The sequence below is a fragment of the Panicum virgatum genome, chromosome 7N (genome assembly GCF_016808335.1).
Source record: "Panicum virgatum strain AP13 chromosome 7N, P.virgatum_v5, whole genome shotgun sequence".
Taxonomy (NCBI): Eukaryota; Viridiplantae; Streptophyta; class Magnoliopsida; order Poales; family Poaceae; genus Panicum; species Panicum virgatum.
Genome location: NC_053151.1, coordinates 30,023,865 through 30,041,834, shown reverse-complemented (window position 1 = coordinate 30,041,834; position 17,970 = coordinate 30,023,865). Strand labels below are relative to the sequence as shown.

General features: G+C 50.7%; 1 protein-coding gene across 1 annotated transcript; it reads left to right on the top strand.

The window, feature by feature from the left end:
- The first annotated feature begins 175 nt into the window (after positions 1-175).
- On the top strand, positions 176-10,884 carry LOC120681127. Its single transcript, XM_039962662.1, has 3 exons — positions 176-508; positions 597-706; positions 7,662-10,884. The coding sequence occupies exons 2-3, from the start codon at positions 696-698 to the stop codon at positions 10,882-10,884; spliced, it is 3,234 nt and encodes a 1,077-aa protein (XP_039818596.1). The 5' UTR covers positions 176-508; positions 597-695.
- Positions 10,885-17,970: the final 7,086 nt, after the last annotated feature.

Here is a 17,970-nt window from a genome sequence, read left to right as displayed (position 1 = left end):
CACACGAACTGGGTAGTCCATTAGACCTCGTTCAAGAAGAATTGACAGCAGAAAATGAAAAAGCTTTGGCAATCTCTTCTTTAAACAAAGGAGAAATATCTGCTGCTTTTTACCGGGTCATCCATGACTGCCTTTAACACAAATTACAGCTACCGCCGACCATCTAAAAAAGCAAAGGGGAACTATCCATTGCTTTGGAAAAAGAGAAGGGACAATGCTTTGCTTGCTGTGAGAAGCAACGCCCCCAGCAAGCAAAACGTACATGGAGGAAGCAAGCAAGGAACCATGCGTTGTGCAGAGAAAGGAACATAGCTGCCGACTGCCGTGGTGCCTCACAACAGTTAGCACTACACTCCTAAGTCCTGCCGCCCTCCGCCTCGCGATTGCATTTGCCGGGTCCTGTTCGATCTGAGGGCGAGCACGCATCAATGGAATGATGGGTTAGATCGATGCGCCTTCCTTTAATTAATTAATTAATTTGGACAGACGGAAGGATTGTTCTCCACAGGTGTGTGCTCCTCCTCTATACTCATTGGCCTTTAATACTACCCGTAGTACTGTACTGCGCTGCTCGTTTACAATAATACTGTGCGCAGGTGTTGATTGATCGAACCAGCGGATTCATGGGTTAGATCGGCGTTCGTGCGCGCATTTCCTGTCTGTTGTTGTTCTTCTAAGGCAAGAGGGATTTCATCATGGAAACATGTGAGGGACCGGAACCGGCGACCAGAGGGGGTGAATGGGAGCCGATCAAAATTTCTCTCGAAATCGATCTGTCGGCCTATATCCTAAAATCACCGCAAACACTTCACCTAGGGTATGAGAGAATAGCTATGGACAAGTTATTTCACAGCTGCACACCCTAGAAAACTTCACGGAAGCAATACTAAAAAAACACCTCAAACAGCAGCACTGATGAGTCAGACCGGTCTGACCGCTATCACATACCGATCAGACCGGTCGGGCTGGAATTCAAAAATCCAGACCGGTCGGGCTGGAATTCAAAAATCCAGACCGGTTAGACCGGTTTCAGAGACCGGTCCCTTCCAGACAGCTCGAGACCAAAGCTTCAAAAGGCAAATCTTGAGCAAACGAAGTCCAAATCCAGCGAAACTTGGAGGATACCTTCACACTGGTCCCGTGAACATATCCCCAAGAGATCTCACCCAAAAGATTAAAGGATCTCGAGAATTCGGGAAAAGATCAAAGTGGATTGGGGTTTCTCAAGAACACAAAACCTTCAATTCGTGTGAACTCGCGATTCCAGGGGGTTTGGCTCTAGACTAAATGCATAGGAATCGTCACAAAGAGTCCGGCAAAACACGAATCCAAGGGCTCGATTCCTCTAAACACGAATCATCCAAAAGAGAGGAAATCAAGCAAAAAATGCAAGAGAGGAAGGGGAGGACGAGTACTCAGCACACATAGATGAACTCAACAAGATTTCATTCATAAGTTTCAGAGGAATTCACCTATACAAAGCTAGAGCCATCCGCTCATCATCCTACCCACTAAAATTGAAAGATTAGCTAAACCCTAACCCTCTTTTGCATTGGAGTCCTTGGCCCTAACCTGGAGCAGAGGCAAGGAGAAGGAAAAACGAAGAGAAAACAAAAAGACTCAAAAGACTCCACCAGCCACGGGCTGGTGGGGGTTTTTATACCCAGCTGCTGCGGCCAGACCGGTCCAGGGGACCGGTCAGACCGGTCGGGTCTGCAGCAGCCCGTTGTACAGACTCGATCGACGACGGAGTTTCTTTCTTCGACTCGAAGTCTTTGCTATGATGTCGCCACGTCGACGAAGTACCGGTCCGCGGTTTTGGAGGGTCCGCGAAACCCGGGTAGGTGGCCGGTTTTGAGAAAACCACCAAAACTTCACGCGCGGGAAGATTCCCGCCTCCACGCCGTGGCCCTAGACGCCGTTCCTGCCTCGGCCTTCTGACGGCCCTAGACGCCGCCCGACGCCCGTCACCTCCTCGCCCGCAGCGAGGCCCTAGACGCCGTCGATGCCCGTCGTCTCCGTCAGTCCCAAGACCGACGCCCGTGCCTCCACAACTTGGCGTCTTCAACCGCCGTCCGCCTCCTTGGTTTTGTGGCGCAAACCAAGAAACCCGCCTTCCGTCGCCGCTTGCGCCCTCGATCCAGGAGTGGACGCCACAGCTGCCGCCCGGTCCGAGCTCCGGTCCCAGTTGCCCTTCACCGCCGTCCACCGCACGGTCCATCGGCCACAGCACCTCCACAGCAGCTCCCCGTCGACACTCGACGCCCGTGTACCTGCAATCCAAAGACCAAGTGCACGATTATACCGCACGGTTGATAATTCACTCATCACAAGCAGGATAGAGTACTCAATATTCCTCAACATGGGTACGGCACTACTGTATGTAATTCATGCGACTGTAACAGGCGGATGAGAAGTGGCAATCATCTTCCTGTGGCGACACGGATGGCAAACAAAGTCCTTTTCAAACTTCAATTTGGGCAATCCTCGGATTAGGCCAAGTGAGCTAAGTCTCGACAACAAATCGAAGCTCAAATGTCCAAGTCTCCTATGCCACTTCCACAGATCAGAAGAAGGACCAGCCAACAAGCAACGAGAAGGGCCAAGAGGAGTTCCAGAGAAGTCAACCAAGAAAACCCGATCGTGAGGTGTAATCCGGCAAACCAAATCTCCTCTGGAATCGAGAACACGCGAACAACCCTCCTTGAAGCAAACCTCAAACCCCTCATCAAGAAGTTGCGAAACAGAAAGCAAATTGAACCCAAGGTTCGAAACCAAAGCAACCTCTCTCAGGGTAAAGCGATCAGAAACTCGAACAGCGCCAAGTCCACGTACCTTTCCTCTTCCATTATCCCCGAACACAATGTACTCCTTTGAGCGCATCGGGGTGAGGCTGGAGAACCATTTGTCATTCCCGGTCATTTGGCGCGAACAACCGGAGTCCATGATCCACCTGTTCTCCAAGCCTCCGACTTGCACATCAGTAGTGAGACAAAGGGTGAGCAAATGTCTCAACACTGGGGTTAGAAAAGTGAGAAGCAAACCAGTGTCGAGCCATTTGCTCTACAGAAGGGTTAGCAGAACCAGGCAAAGCGTATCCCCCGTCTCGTCTACCGCGTGACTGACGAACACCACCGCGAGGAAAGCGTGGAGCATCGAAACCTCCTCCAAAGCCTCGGTCCCGTGGTCCATAGCCGTACTGAAAGCGACCAGGAGCACGACCGGCAAAACGACCACCCACTAGAGCACGGTAACCACCACCGTCTCCCTGACCTCCACCTACACGGTGCACCCTAGCATCTTGCATACCACCACGTTGAGAGGGACCATGCACCCGAGCAGAGTACATGTCCGCATTCCGTCTCTCCTGCTCTCGCCTCACAGCCACTTCCTCCTGAAGCAAAACTCCTCCAGGTGACCTTCCCTGTCACAGAACTCGTAGTGGTACCTCACCTCACGCTTGGGAGGTGGAGGCCTAGCCTGCGGACGGGGAGGAGTAGCCCCCTTCTTCTGGGCAACCTGGGCTGCGGCAGCAGGGAGCGTGTCGAGGGGATTCCTCAGCTCATTGGGCTTTGGAACCCAAACCTGCTTCTGCGGAGGTGCTTTTGGTGTTTCTTTAAGCACACCATCCGCGGGGTCAACAAGTGAAGGCTGCATGCTCGTGCTAGCAGTGTTCCCAGCAGCCTTGCCAATCTTACCATACAACTTGTTAAAATCTGACTTCGTGTATGTGTAACCGACCCCAAACCCATCACCACGCTTGAACTGCTTAATCATCATGCCCAGCTGTGGCTCACTGCTAGAAACCCAACTCAAAATTGCCCTAAGATAGGTATTCTCATTCTCTAAGTTGGCTTTCTCTACCGCAAGACTATCCAGATCAGCAATCAAATCAGGACAAACAGAGCAGTCAATAGGTGGGCTAGACTCTATGACCTTAGTCTTCCCAAAAGACTTGATCAAAGCGTTCTTCTCATCTAGCTCCGACCTAAGCATGGGACAAAGCTTACAAGCACTAAGCAAAACTGGCCTAGACTTCATCTCCTCTAGCTCGCACACAGCAGTAGCAAACTTGGACTGCAACGAAGCTAGATCGGACTTAAAGATAGGACACTCATCACATTCAAGCATATCGCTAACAATAGGAGCGTCCTTAACCAGTTCTAATTCATGCTTGGCCTTAGCGAGCTCATGAGACACGTCAGAAAGCGAAGTCTTAGCAACATCTAAGTTTGCGACGTTCTCATCATGCTAGGCACGGAGAGCAACAAGATCATTCATGTGAGATATGCAACCAGCGCACTCATCCTCACTAGATTTCTCCCTAGCACAAGCCAGCTCAGCCCTAAGCTTTCTACGCTCTCTAGCTGCTTCCTTAAGCAGCCTTTTCTGGTTGTCGAGAGCGGCGTACAACTCCCTAACCTCTGTTTCTAGCAGGTCGATAGTGGAGTTTACCTCTGAATCACTCTCGGATCCAGGAGAAGAGTCGGCGTACATCGGTGTAGCATGTCCACCTGAAGACGCTCGTGCACCATCGGCTTCGCCCGCCATGGTGCAGAAACTCTTGCGCCGACCGGCCACCAAGCAAAGGCCGATGAAGCTGGTGGCTTCCTTGTCCCGCTTCTTCTTCTTGTCGTCATCATCGGAGGTCGGTGAAGAAGAGTGGTCGGTGTCGGAGCTCTTGTCGAGGTCGCTGAGCTGCACCAGGAAGGCCTTCTCCCGCTTCTTGGCCTTGTACTGGAAGCGCTTCTTGAGCGACTCTTTGTTGAAGCGTCCTCCCCGGTCACGACTGCGGTGCTTGTGGCGCCGACGCTCATTGTTGGAGCCTCCCTCATCGCGGTGGCGGTGGCGGCAGTAGTCGAAGTGGTTGTTCTGGCCACCGCCGGACTTCTTGGGGCAATCGGCGATGAAGTAGTTTAAATCGCCGCAGTTGTAGCACCCGGGGTTCTTCTTCCTCTGCCTATTGTGGTAGACGCGCTGGAACTTGCTTATGAGGAGGCACAAGTCATCGTCGCCCAGCGTCTCCAGCTGCTCATCTGTAACAGAAGGCAAAGAGGCAAGAGAAAAGCCAAGAGCAGAATTAGCGTTAGAGCTCGATCCACCTGGGCCAGTCACAAAAGCGATGCTCTTGGAAGAAGGGGCACCATTGAGCTTAGCTCGTGTCTGGTTATCCACCTCCGTGGCCTTGAGCTTGCTGAAAAGCTCGTTCACCGTCAGAGTCTCATAGCCAGCAGACTCAATGATGGTGTTCACCTTGAGATCCCACACAGAGCGGTCAAGTGCGTAGAGTAACTTGAGGGCCTTCTCGTGCTCTGTGTACTCAAGGGCATCAGCAGATCTGTTCGCATTGACTTTATTCACAATCGACTGAAAATGACTGAACATCAAGTCAATGCTCTCACCTGGCTCCTGTGTGAAGTTCTCGTACTCACGCCGGTGAGTCTCGAACAGTCTGGTCTTGACTTGAGGTGTGCCCTCGTGGTAGTTCTCAAGGCACGTCCAAATCTTGTGGGCTTCCTGAAAACCGTGGACGCATGAGAACTCCGCACGAGAAACGCCAGCGAACAGGGCATTGATAGTCCTGGCGTTAGCCTCGTGCTCAGTCACTTCAAGAGGAGTGACCCGAGCGGCAAGCATCACGTAAGCCTGATTCTTGGTAATATCCCAGACCTCGGCTCACATGCTCTGCAAGAAGGCTCTCATGCGAACCTTCCAGTAGGCATAGTTCTCGCCGGAAAATATCGGGATCTTCCCAAGGCTCGCCATGGTTGCCAAGTGGTTTTCGAACCAGTTAAGGTACTGAAAACCTCAACCAAGCTCTGATACCAATTGAGGGACCGAAACCGGCGACCAGAGGGGGGGTGAATGGGAGCCGATCGAAATTTCTCTCGAAATCGATCCGTCGGCCTATATCCCAAAATCACCGCAAACACTTCACCTAGTGTATGAGAGAATAGCTATGGACAAGCTATCTCACAGCTGCACACCCTAGAAAACTTCATGGAAGCAATACTAAAAAACTCCTCAAACAGCAGCACTGATGAGTCAGACCGGTCTGACCGCTATCACAGACCGGTCAGACCGGTCGGGCTGGAATTCAAAAATCCAGACCGGTTTCAGAGACCGGTCAGACCGGTCCCTTCCAGACAGCTCGAGACCAAAGTTTCAAAAGGCAAATCTTGAGCAAACGAAGTCCAAATCTAGCGAAACTTGGAGGATACATTCACACTGGTCCCGTGAACATATCCCCAAGAGATCTCACCCAAAAGATTAAAGGATCTCGAGAATTCGGGAAAAGATCAAAGTGGATTGGGGTTTCTCAAGAACACAAAACCTTCAATTCGTGTGAACTCGCGATTCCAGGGGGTTTGGCTCTAGGCTAAATGCATAGGAATCGTCACAAAGAGTCCGGCAAAACACGAATCCAAGGGCTCGATTCCTGTAAACACGAATCATCCAAAAGAGAGGAAATCAAGCAAAAAATGCAAGAGAGGAAGGGGAGGACGAGTACTCAGCACACATAGATGAACTCAACAAGATTTCATTCATAAGTTTCAGAGGAATTCACCTATACAAAGCTAAAGCCATCCGCCCATCATCCTACCCACTAAAATTGAAAGATTAGCTAAACCCTAACCCTCTTTTGCATTGGAGTCCTTGGCCCTAACCTGGAGCAGAGGCAAGGAGAAGGAAAAACGAAGAGAAAACAAAAAAGACTCAAAAGACTCCACCAGCCACGGGCTGGTGGGGATTTTTATACCCAGCTGCTGCGGCCAGACCGGTCGGGTCTGCAGCAGCCCGTTGTACAGACTCGATCGACGACGGAGCTTCTTTCTTCGACTCGAAGTCTTTGCTGCGATGCCGCCACGTCGACGAAGTACCGGTCCGCGGTTTTGGAGGGTCCGCGAAACCCGGGTAGGTGGCCGGTTTTGAGAAAACCGCCAAAACTTCACGCGCGGGAAGATTCCCGTCTCCACGCCGTGGCCTTAGACGCCGTTCCTGCCTCGGCCTTCTGACGGCCCTAGACGCCGCCCGACGCCCGTCACCTCCTCGCCCGCAGCGAGGCCCTAGACGCTGTCGACGCCCGTCGCCTCCGTCAGTCCCGAGACCGACGCCCGTGCCTCCACAATTTGGCATCTTCAACCGCCGTCCGCCTCCTTGGTTTTGTAGCGCAAACCAAGAAACCCGCCTTCCGTCGCCGCTTGCGCCCTCGATCCAGGAGTGGACGCCACAGCTGCTGCCCGGTCCGAGCTCCGGTCTCAGCTGCCCTTCACCGCCGTCCACCGCACGGTCCATCGGCCACAGCACCTCCACAGCAGCTCCCCGTCGACACTCGACGCCCGTGTACCTGCAATCCAAAGACCAAGTGCACGATTATATCGCACGGTTGATAATTCACTCATCACAAGCAGGATAGAGTACTCAATATTCCTCAACATGGGTACGGCACTACTGTATGTAATTCATGCGACTGTAAGCATTGGTACAACTAATTCAAACAATTTTGCAGAAGCTAGGTGCACTCTGCTAGCTGCTGGTTTAATTTATACATGCGCCAACATCCTTTGATTCGTATCTATCTCATGCACACTACCAGAGCATATGCATTCGTATTTATAATATAATGTAGCCTCATTTTGCTTCCTCCTTACTCCACTGCAGTTTATCTACGCAAGAGAAGTTGATGGCGCCAGAGAGCAGATACTTGAGCGTATCCTGCTTTGGCGTGACAAAAAGGTCATCTATTTTAATGGTTGGAGTGGCTTTGGGGCTGCCCCGGTTCTCAGGTCCATAGAACAAGAACTTCGGTCAATCAAAGCTAAGAAAAATCCTTCAAAACTATGCTTTGACTCAATAATTTACATAGATTGCTCAGCATGGGAAAGTAGAAGGGTGATGCAGAGGAAAATCGCAGATGAGCTAAAACTAGACCCTGAAACAGTGATGGCCATGTTTGACAAGCAGGATGAAGAGGATGACTTCAATGGGGTGGACCTTGGCTCTAGGGATGTGATTCCTAGTGTTTCCCAAGTGATTGCCCAAAACTTGTTTAATAGAAAATTTGTGATGGTTTTCCTTAATGGAAGTGATGACGAAGTTGATGTACGTAACTTTGTCATTAGTCCTGTCTATCTCGACCACGTTATAGTATGGACGTTCAAAAGACGGTCTTTGACTATACATGACCACCTTGATGAGATAGAAAGCAAGCTAAGATACACCCACGTTTTTGCCAGTACTGACAGTTCAGCCAACCAATTAGAAACTTCAGAATTTCATGCACTCCTGCGTGAAGAAGCAGCTAACATAGTTGCTCGCCACCAATGGATGCAAGGCGTCGACCCAACAATGGTAATGGAGTGTTGCCTGTACGAGTTGTTCTTGCAATATAGTTTTCACAGGGCCACGGGATTTGATTGGGTGGCTCATGCTCCAAACTACTGGATGTGTGATGGGATAATTAAGGGAGATGGAACAAGGGAGATTACTGATGCATTGCATCAGGAAATACATTGGGTGTGCGATAATGCTTCTCTGCTTGACAAAGTGTTTGAAAGACTACTCATGAAAGATCCGGAGGCTCCATTTTTGGTGGTCAAGAAGGATGGTATTTCTTTCTCTAGAGAGAGCCCATGTTGTCGTTGGATTTGTATGACCTCAAAGAATCTGACAATACAAGAAGATACAAAAGCTATATTGGAAAGGGCATCGTCTTTGTTCGTAGCACTTGACGAGTCTGAGAACCCACAAGGCTCACCAAATGTGTTTCTTAAACACTGCTGCAACCTTGGCGTGCTAATTCTCTGTCATTGCAGCTTCAGTTTTATGTCACCTCCTTTCCTCCAGTGTGAGGGATTGAGATTCCTCGGATTGGATCACTGCACACATGACAACAAAAGTGAAGGCGGAGAGAACAATGCAAACTGGGTGTGTCTACAAAGCCTATGGGTACTTGACTTACGTTACACAGAATGGGATGATATCTTATCTGAAGAAAATATGGATATCATGACCAACCTCAGGGAGCTAAATATTGAGGGATTCATGTGTTGGCAGTTAATAAGTAGTAGATTACAGGGAAGGTTGTGTTGCCTCCAGAAGCTTCGGATAATCAAACCCACTCGCAAAGCAGAGATGCCATCAATAGATTGCTACAACTCATTTGTGGACAAAACAGATCTGGAAATACTTGATTTGTCAGGTAATAGAGACATGGAAAATCTGCCAGCAAACTTATCAATGGCAAAGAGCCTCCAGATGCTTTTCCTTGATGGTTGCGACGGGCTAGAGAATGTTGCTGTGCCAGACGGGCTTCACTCTTCCCTAAGGTCATTTAGTTTTGATGGATATGGACCGGCAACCAAATGGACATCATCCTTTAAGCTGCCCCAGGAATTTTCTGAACCAAAACAGTTGCACTATGCACACGAAAGGGATGCCAAAACCTCCAAGATATCCCTACAAGGCTGCACACAATTGGAGAATTTGTTTGTACGCGGACTACCTAATCTTGTGGAGCTAGACCTCTCAGGAAGTACAATCAAGGTACTTGACCTCAAAACTAAGATGGTAGATGTCCCAGAATTCAAGTGGCTCTTTTTGCTGGGTTGTGAAAACCTTCGTGCAATAATTTGGGGATCAGATGATTCAATGCAACAGCTAAAGCTGGAAGTGGTGTGCATAGACACACGAGCTAAGAGGACACTTGGACTTACTCGGCCGTCCCTTGTCCAGCATAAACATTCAAGCTTGCAGTTGCATGCTGTTCTTGCAGACGCGAGGCTCGGCAGGTCCTTGTGGTGCCTGGTGGATCAAAGAGGCGATGAGGGTATTCGTTTCAATATCCATGTCACCTCTTCAGTTGAGTACGGTGGGGGTGTTCAACTCGAAGCGACGGTCAAGGAGAAGACTGCAGGACCTAGTAATATTGTTCTAGCGAGTCCGTATATTGATGTAACCACCGTGATCGGCAACAATAATGTCCCAATGCTGGTGTTTCCACAGCCCCCAGCTCTACGGTCAGATCGTCATATTGAGATTAGTGATGGGGGCCGAAGCTTGGGTAGTGAACTACTGGTGGAAGATTTCTTCTCTTTAGGTGGGCTAACAAGATGGTACGCCGAATCCCTGCACGTGCATGATGCCGCAACCAGCGCTAGCATGCCCTCGTCGTACTGGCGTCAACTGAAGTGGTGCCACGTGGAGAGGTGCCCCAATTTGGATACGATCTTCCCTGCAATGGCAACGGACAACAAAAATCAACTACGGACCATCTGGGCATCGGATCTCCGGATGGCCCGGTGCATTTGGAGCCAAGGTGTCAAAAGCATCGAGCATGGTTCCTTCCAAAAGCTGGAGCACCTACACCTGCGTTCCTGCCCGAGGCTCCAGTTCGCACTGCCGGTGTGGGTCGCCTCCTTCCCCAGCCTGGAGACCCTCCACATCATCCGCTGCGGCGACCTCACGCACGTCTTCGTGCTGGACAAAAAGTACCCGGAGGGGATAGTCGCCCGCGGCCTACCGTTCCCAAAGCTGACCACTATCCACCTTCACGACCTGCCGAAGCTGCGGCAGATATCTGAGGTCAAGATGCTCGCGCCAGCGCTCGAGACCATCAGGATCAGGGGGGTGCTTCGGCCTGCGCCGACTGCCGGCCTTGCAGGGCCGCGAGCACGGCGTGAAGCGGCCGGCCGTCGAGATGGAGAAGGACGTCTGGGACGCACTGCAGTGGGACGGGCTCGCCGCCTGCCACCACCCCAGCCTCTTCGAGCCGCCCGTGCACTCGCGCTACTTAGAGCTGGGACTTGCCGTGTCATTTTTGGGCGGACCGCGGCACGATCATTTGGTACGACCCAAAACATGGCACGCCACGAAATATTTTAGGCCGTGCCGGCATGACACGAACACGAGGGCCGTGCCGTGCCTAAAATTTCAGCAAGACGGGCTATATGGCACGACCCGCATTTTGGGCCGTGCTTGGGCTGGCACGGCACGAAAACAGCCCATCGGCCATTACGTAGCCCCTTGTTCTATTATGACAGTTAATCTTCATTTCTAATTAACAATAATTATGAAAGAAAATATTATTCATTCAAGAAAATCATGTAATTTTCATACCATGGATAATTTATGTGTTTTCTAATTGCAATAATAATATTTCTATATCGATGCATATAAATCCAATTGCAAGTATCCGGAGGGCCATGCTTGGGCCGGCACGGCACGCCTTCGTGCCGGCGTGCCATGGGCCGTATTTGGACTTGATAATAGACTTGTCGTGCCAGCACGGCACGGCACGATGTGCCGATGGTGCCTAAAAATCTAAACCCAACACGGCACGAGCCACAAGAGGGCCGGGCCGGGCCGGCACGGCATGGCCCAAGTCCCAGCTCTAGCGCTACTACAGGAGGAGGCGTCTCCTCAGGGGCACCGTTCTCAGGTACGCACACGGCACACTGCTCTGCAGTCTGTACACTAAGCTCTGTAGCCTGTACACCAAAGTATACATTGGTGAAATGTTTTTTTTTGAAAGATTACGTTGGTGAAGTGCATGCTGACTCGCCATTTTATGACTCTCTGCCTCTCGCATTGCCTAGGTGAATCCTGAACCGTGCGTCCACACTACTGCCGCTGCTGCCGCGGGAGATGGCGACTCGTTCGCCCTCTCTGATGGACGCTGGCCGGGCAGGGTTGCTGGCTTGCTGTGACGATACTGATGCTGCTGCAGGTTGCAGCAGCTGCCTTTGGTTGAGTTTGTTGTTGACAAGGTAGGGGCCTCAGGTTGGCTTCCTACTTGCGCGCCGTCGATGGCCGAGTTGGCCTAGCGGTTGCCGCATGCTTTGGAATAAAAATGCCTCCGGGTTTTCTGCCTGCGCGTGTGTTGCGCTCAGACGGTTAGACACCGGCCGGCGTGTGTGCTCGAGTGTGTGGCTTGCGATTGGATCCTAGACAATGAGGCAGCAGCAGTAGCTGGTTCTAGGTGTGTGCCTGCCCACCTACTGCGTGTGTGTGTTTGATGTTGTGTGGCTTGATGAGTGCCTGCTACTCCATTTGGAACAGAGTGCGGAGCTAATAAGCAGCTGCTGCATGTGTGTGCGCACGCACGTGCCTGTCGTGGATGCACTGAGTTTGCTTGCTATGTAATGTTTGGTGAACCAAGAGACAGCTGGTTTTGTGTGCCTGATGCTGGCTTCTGTGATTTGTGAACCATTTATTAAGCTTCAATCTATGGTGTTTGTGCAGTGTGAATTATTCTTGCGAGCATCAGCTGGAGATGTTTGTATCCATGCGTCTGTTTCAACTTGTGACATGTTTTGGCATAGCCATCAACAGAAGAATTAGCTTGTGATGCGATACTGAAGTGCCACAATTCTGACGAATTCTTAATTTTGCTCGAGTAAGGAGAGAGTTTTTGTTTTCACGTCTGTGAACCGTGCAGAATCCTTGCCCGCATGCTCTGTTTTTTCTTGATCCGTAATTCAATGAGCTGCAAGCCCCCTAAGTTTACTTGTTCTGAACTTCTGATTCCGCTTCCAAGGAAAAAGGGTGAAAAGAAACTCCACAATTTCGTTTCCATACTTGAACAGAGCCATTAATCAACAGCCACAGAAAACTTGGAGATCTTCTTGGACCTCAATCACGATTTCGTCGCCATCTGTTGTCCTGGGGGGGGGGGGGGGGGGGGGGGGGGGGGGCTCACCATCTGTTGTCCTGGGGGGCAGCCTGGGGCCGGTCATCCATAGAAAACTTGGAAATCTTCTTGCTAAGATGAAGACTTGTCAGAAATTAATCAACAGCGGGGCAGCATTAAGAGATGAATGGAACCAGAATCCATACTTTATTTATCCTGAGATTGAGGAATGTGGAGTACTCACTCCTGGTTGTGATGAGTGAATTATCAACCGTGCGGTGTGATCGTATGCTTGGTCTTTGGTTGCAGGTACACGGGCGTCGAGTGTCGACGGAGAGCTGCCGTGGAGGTGTTGTGGCCGATGTACCATGCTATGGACGGCAGTGAAGGGCAGCCGGGACCGGAGCTCGGGCAGGGCGGCAGCTGTGGCGTCCACTCCTGTATCGAGGGCGCAAGCAGCGACGGATGACGGGTTTCTTGGTTTGCGCCACAAAACCAAACTGGCGGACGGCGGTTGAAGACGCCAAGTCGTGGAGGCACGAGCGTCGGTCTCGGGACTGGCGGAGGAACGGGCGTCGACGGCGTCTAGGGCCTCGCTGCGGGCGAGGAGGTGACGGGCGTCGGGCGGCGTCTAGGGCCGTCAGAAGGCCGAGGCGGGAACGGCGTCTAGGGCCACGACGTGGAGGCGGGAATCTTCCCACGCGTGGAGTTTTGACGGTTTTCTCAAAACCGGCCACCTACCCGGGTTTCGCGGACCTTCCAAAACCGCGGACCGGATCTTCGTCCACACGGCGGCATCGCGGAGAAGACTTCGACTCGAAGAGAGAACCTCGACCGTCGGATGAGTCCATGTATCTTTTCCGGTTTTGCCACTACGGGCCTTCTAGTTTATTTTCAGCTCTAGTGGTAGTTTAGTCTTTTGGGTTGAGAGTTGTTGGGGTTAAATACCCCCTCACCCTCTCTCTCTCTTTTCCCTGGCCTGGACGCACGCCACCATCCTTCTTGGCGCCCTCCCCCTTCTCTTCCTCTCTTCCTCCCTTCTCTTCTCTAGGGTAGGATTTAGGGATGGATTTTTTTAGACCTTGTATTGAATTTGATTGGGAAAGGAGGCCCTATCCTCCTTGTGCCCTCCGGGGTTTTAATCTTGTGTCAAATTCATGGGTCGTTTTCGTCTCGTGTGATGATTTTCGTTTTTGGTTTGACGAGTTTTGGTGCACGAGATTTTGGTGGCTTTCCGAGCTCTTTGCGGTGAATCCATCGCTCTTTACTTAGTGCCAAACGCTTAGGATTCACGAGCTCTTTCGATTCGAAGTTCTTGAGTTCTAGAGAAAACCCCGTTATTGCTCGGAATTTCCTCGATTCCTCCTAAATCATGGAGTGATTCGTCGATTCCTTTGGTGGGTATGTTCATAAGGTCTTTGTGATCGTGCCTGCAAATGGAAGACATGTTGTCTACAAAAATGGGAACCCTACCAAAGCTCAACCCATAATCCTGCAAGGTTTGCTTCATCCAAAGAATCTTAGAGCAGCAGCTAGCAGCGGCAACGTATTCGGCTTCTGTGGAAGAGAGCGCTACACTATCTTGCTTGCGAGAGGACCACGAAACCAGCGATGTACCGAGAAAGTGACAAGTGCCGGAAGTCGACTTGCGATCCAACCGACACCCACCAAAATCGGCATCCGAAAAACCAACCAAAACAAGAGATGAATCCGCAGAATACCAAAGACCGAACTCAGGAGTGAACTTGAGGTACCTGAAGATGTGTTTCACCACTTGCTTGTGAGAGGTGCGCGGCGAAGCCTGATATCGCGCACAGAGGCCGACCCCGAACTGAATGTCCGGCCGGGTCGCCGTCCAGTACAGGAGAGAGCCAATCATGCTCCTGTACTCTTTCTGGTCCACCTCTTCGCCGTCCAAGTCCGCATCAAGCGCCGTCGATGTGCTGATCGGAGTCGGCTGAGGAGACAAGTCACTCATGTCGAACTTCCGCAGCAAGTCCTTGGTGTACTTGGCTTGATGGACGAACGTGCCCTGGGAAGTTTGCTTGATCTGCAGCCCGAGGAAGAGCTGCAACTCACCCATCATGCTCATCTCGAACTCCCTGAACATCTGCTCAGAAAACTTGGACACAAGAGCGTGAGAAGAGCCACCAAAGATGATATCATCCACGTAAATCTGAACCAACAGAAAGTCAGAGCCAGAGCGCATGAGGAACAAGGTTTTATAAACACATCCTATTTTAAAACCTTGAGCAAGCAAGAAAGTTTTAAGCCTATCGTACCAAGCTCTAGGCGTCTATTTCAAACCATAAAGAGCTTTCTGAAATTTGTAAACTCGGTTTGGAAACTTGGGATTTTCAAAACCAGGGGGTTGTTTCACATAAACTTCCTCTTCAATAAAACCATTCAAGAAGGCAGATTTCACATCCATTTGGAAAACTTTAAAACCCTTGGAAGCAGTAAAAACAAGAAAGATTCTAATCGCCTCTAAGCGTGCTACCGGGGCAAAAGTTTCCTCATAATCAATACCCTCTTTTTGGCAAAACCCATGGACTACAAGTCGAGCCTTGTTCCGCACTACCAACCCATCTTCACCTTGCTTGTTCTTGAAAACCCATTTGGTTCCAATAAGGTTACAAGCAGGCGGAGGCTCAACCAAAACCCAAACCTGATCCATTTCAAAATTTTCGAGTTCCTCATGCATGACATTGACCCAATTGGAGTCAGAAAGAGCGTGTCCAACATCTTTGGGCTCAAAAGAGGCGACAAACGCTGAATGAGCAAAGCCAGCGATACTTGTTACCTTGGATCGTGTGACTCGCTCGTTGAGGTCACCTAGCATCTATTGAGGTGGATGACGACGCTGAATGTGTTGCGGTGCTTCCCTTATCGAAGTCGCCTCCTCCTCAACCAAAGCTGGTGTCTCCTCAGGTGCAGCTGGGGAAGGCTGAGTCCCCTACTCGATCGGCCCCCGGGAAGTAGATGTAGTCGGGTCGGGGCCGTCATCATCGACCGAGCTCGTGGCGGAGGCGGCTGAGTCCACAGCATGCGTGGTAGCCTCAGCATCACCCTCCACAGTTTCTTCCTCCTCATCTTCAAATATGGGGGTGCCGAGCTCATCATCTCCTGCAACTTCAAAGACAGAAGCATTGCACGGTGTAGTCTCGTTGAAAGTGACTTCACAAGTCTCTCTGACGTTTTTAGTATCAATAATCAGCACACAGTAAGCTCTAGAGTGAGAAGCATAACCGATAAAAATACCATCAGACGATTGAGACTCAAACTTATCAAGATTTCCTTCCTTCAGCACAAAACACCGGCAACCGAAAACTCTGAGATGGTTAACACGGGACTGGCATCCAAATCGCAACTCATAAGAGGTCTTGTGCATGAAAGCACACAAGAAAATACGATTGGACACATAACAAACGGTGTTAACCGCCTCAGCCCAGTACTTTCTAGGAGTCCTATGCTCATCGAGCATCGTCCTAACCATCTCAACCAACGTTCGATTCTTCCATTCTACAACTCCATTCTGCTGCGGAGTGTAGGGGGAAGAGTACTAGTGTTCAAGACCTTGATCACTGTAAAAGGTGTCAAAACGAGTATTTTTGAATTCTGTGCCATTGTCACTGCGAATTGCTCTCATGGCCTGGGGTAGCTCGTTTTTCAACCTCAAGATCAAGTCTCGAACAAACTTGAAAGCCACATCCTTGGTTCTTATGAAAAAGACCCAAAAATAGCGAGAAAAGTCATCCCCAATCACAAGAACGTATCACTTCCCACCAACAGACATCACCCGAGAAGGACCAACTGTGTCCATGTGTAGCAACTCTCCAGGGTGAGTGGTCATCACTTGATTAACCCGCGGATGAGAAGTGGCAATCATCTTCCCGTGGCGACACGGGTGGCAAACAAGATCCTTCTCAAACTTCAATTTGGGCAATCCTCGGATCAAGTCAAGAGAGCTAAGTCTAGAAAGCAAATCGAAGCTCAAATGACCGAGTCTCCTATGCCATTTCCAAAGATCAGAAGAAAGAGTCGCCACCAAATAGCAAGAAGGGTCAAAAGAAGTTCCAGAGAAATCGACCAAGAAAACTCGGTCATGAGGAACGATCCGGTAAACCAGGTCTCCTCTGAAATCCAAAACTCGAGAACCACCCTCCTTGAAGCGAACTTCAAACCCCTCATTAAAAAGTTGCGAAACCGAAAGCAAATTAAAGCCAAGATTCGAAACCAAAGCAACCTGTCTCAGAGTGAAGTGATCAGAAACTCTAACAGCGCCAACACGGTGAAGCGATCAGAAACTCTAACAGCGCCAACACCACGTACCTTGTCCTTACCATTATCCCCAAATATGATGTATTCTTTGTGGCGCGTTGGGGTGAGGCTGGAGAACCATCTGTCATTCCCGGTCATATGGCGCGAACAACCGGAGTCCATGATCCACCTGTTCTCCAAGCCTCCAACCTACACATTAGTAGAGAGACAAAGGCTGAGCAAAAGTCTCAACATTGGGGTTAGCAAAGTGTGAAGCAAACCAGTGTCGAGCCATTTGCTCTACAGAGGGGTTAGCAAGATCAGACAAAGCGTATCTCCCGTCCCGTCTACCGTGAGGCTGACGACCACCACTGCGAGGAAAGCGTGGTGTATCGTAACCTCCTCCAAAGCTTCGGTCCCGTGGTCCGCAGCCGTTCCCGCCTCGGCCTTCTGACGGCCCTAGACGCCGCCCGACGCACGTCACCTCCTCGCCCGCAGCGAGGCTCTAGACGCCATCGACGCTCGTTCCTCCGCCAGCACGTGGAGCTAATGCACCGGTGCAACAAAGTGAAGAGCAGAAAACCCTAACGTGCGAAAAACCTACTCACCGGTTGAACCGACGCACCAAATCACAAGCGTCGGTTTAACCGGTGATAGGCAAAAGCTCAGCCCGACGCAGAAACGATTTTTTAGCTCGCGTTCTTGTGATAGGCAAAAGCTCAGCCCGATGCAGAAACGATTTTTCAGCCTGTGTTCTTGTGCATTAGCTCCACGTGCATCGGTTCAACCAGTGAGTTGGTTTTTTCAGCTGTTAGGATTTTATTGCTTGGTTCGTTGCACCGGTGCTTTATATTTGATCACGTCGGTTTAACCGGTGTCAAGTGTTCTTGCCCTAGCAGTTTTGGTACCTCTCTGGACAATTGCACCGGCGCTTCTCTATTGCACCGGTGCATTAACATTGGTTCAACCGGTGCTTGGCGGCACTTCTCCATTGCACCGGTGCTTTCAGGTCGGTTCAACCGGTGCTTGGATTTCTGTTCGAGTGACCTCTCGGGTGAACCGCACCGGCGTTTCCCCCA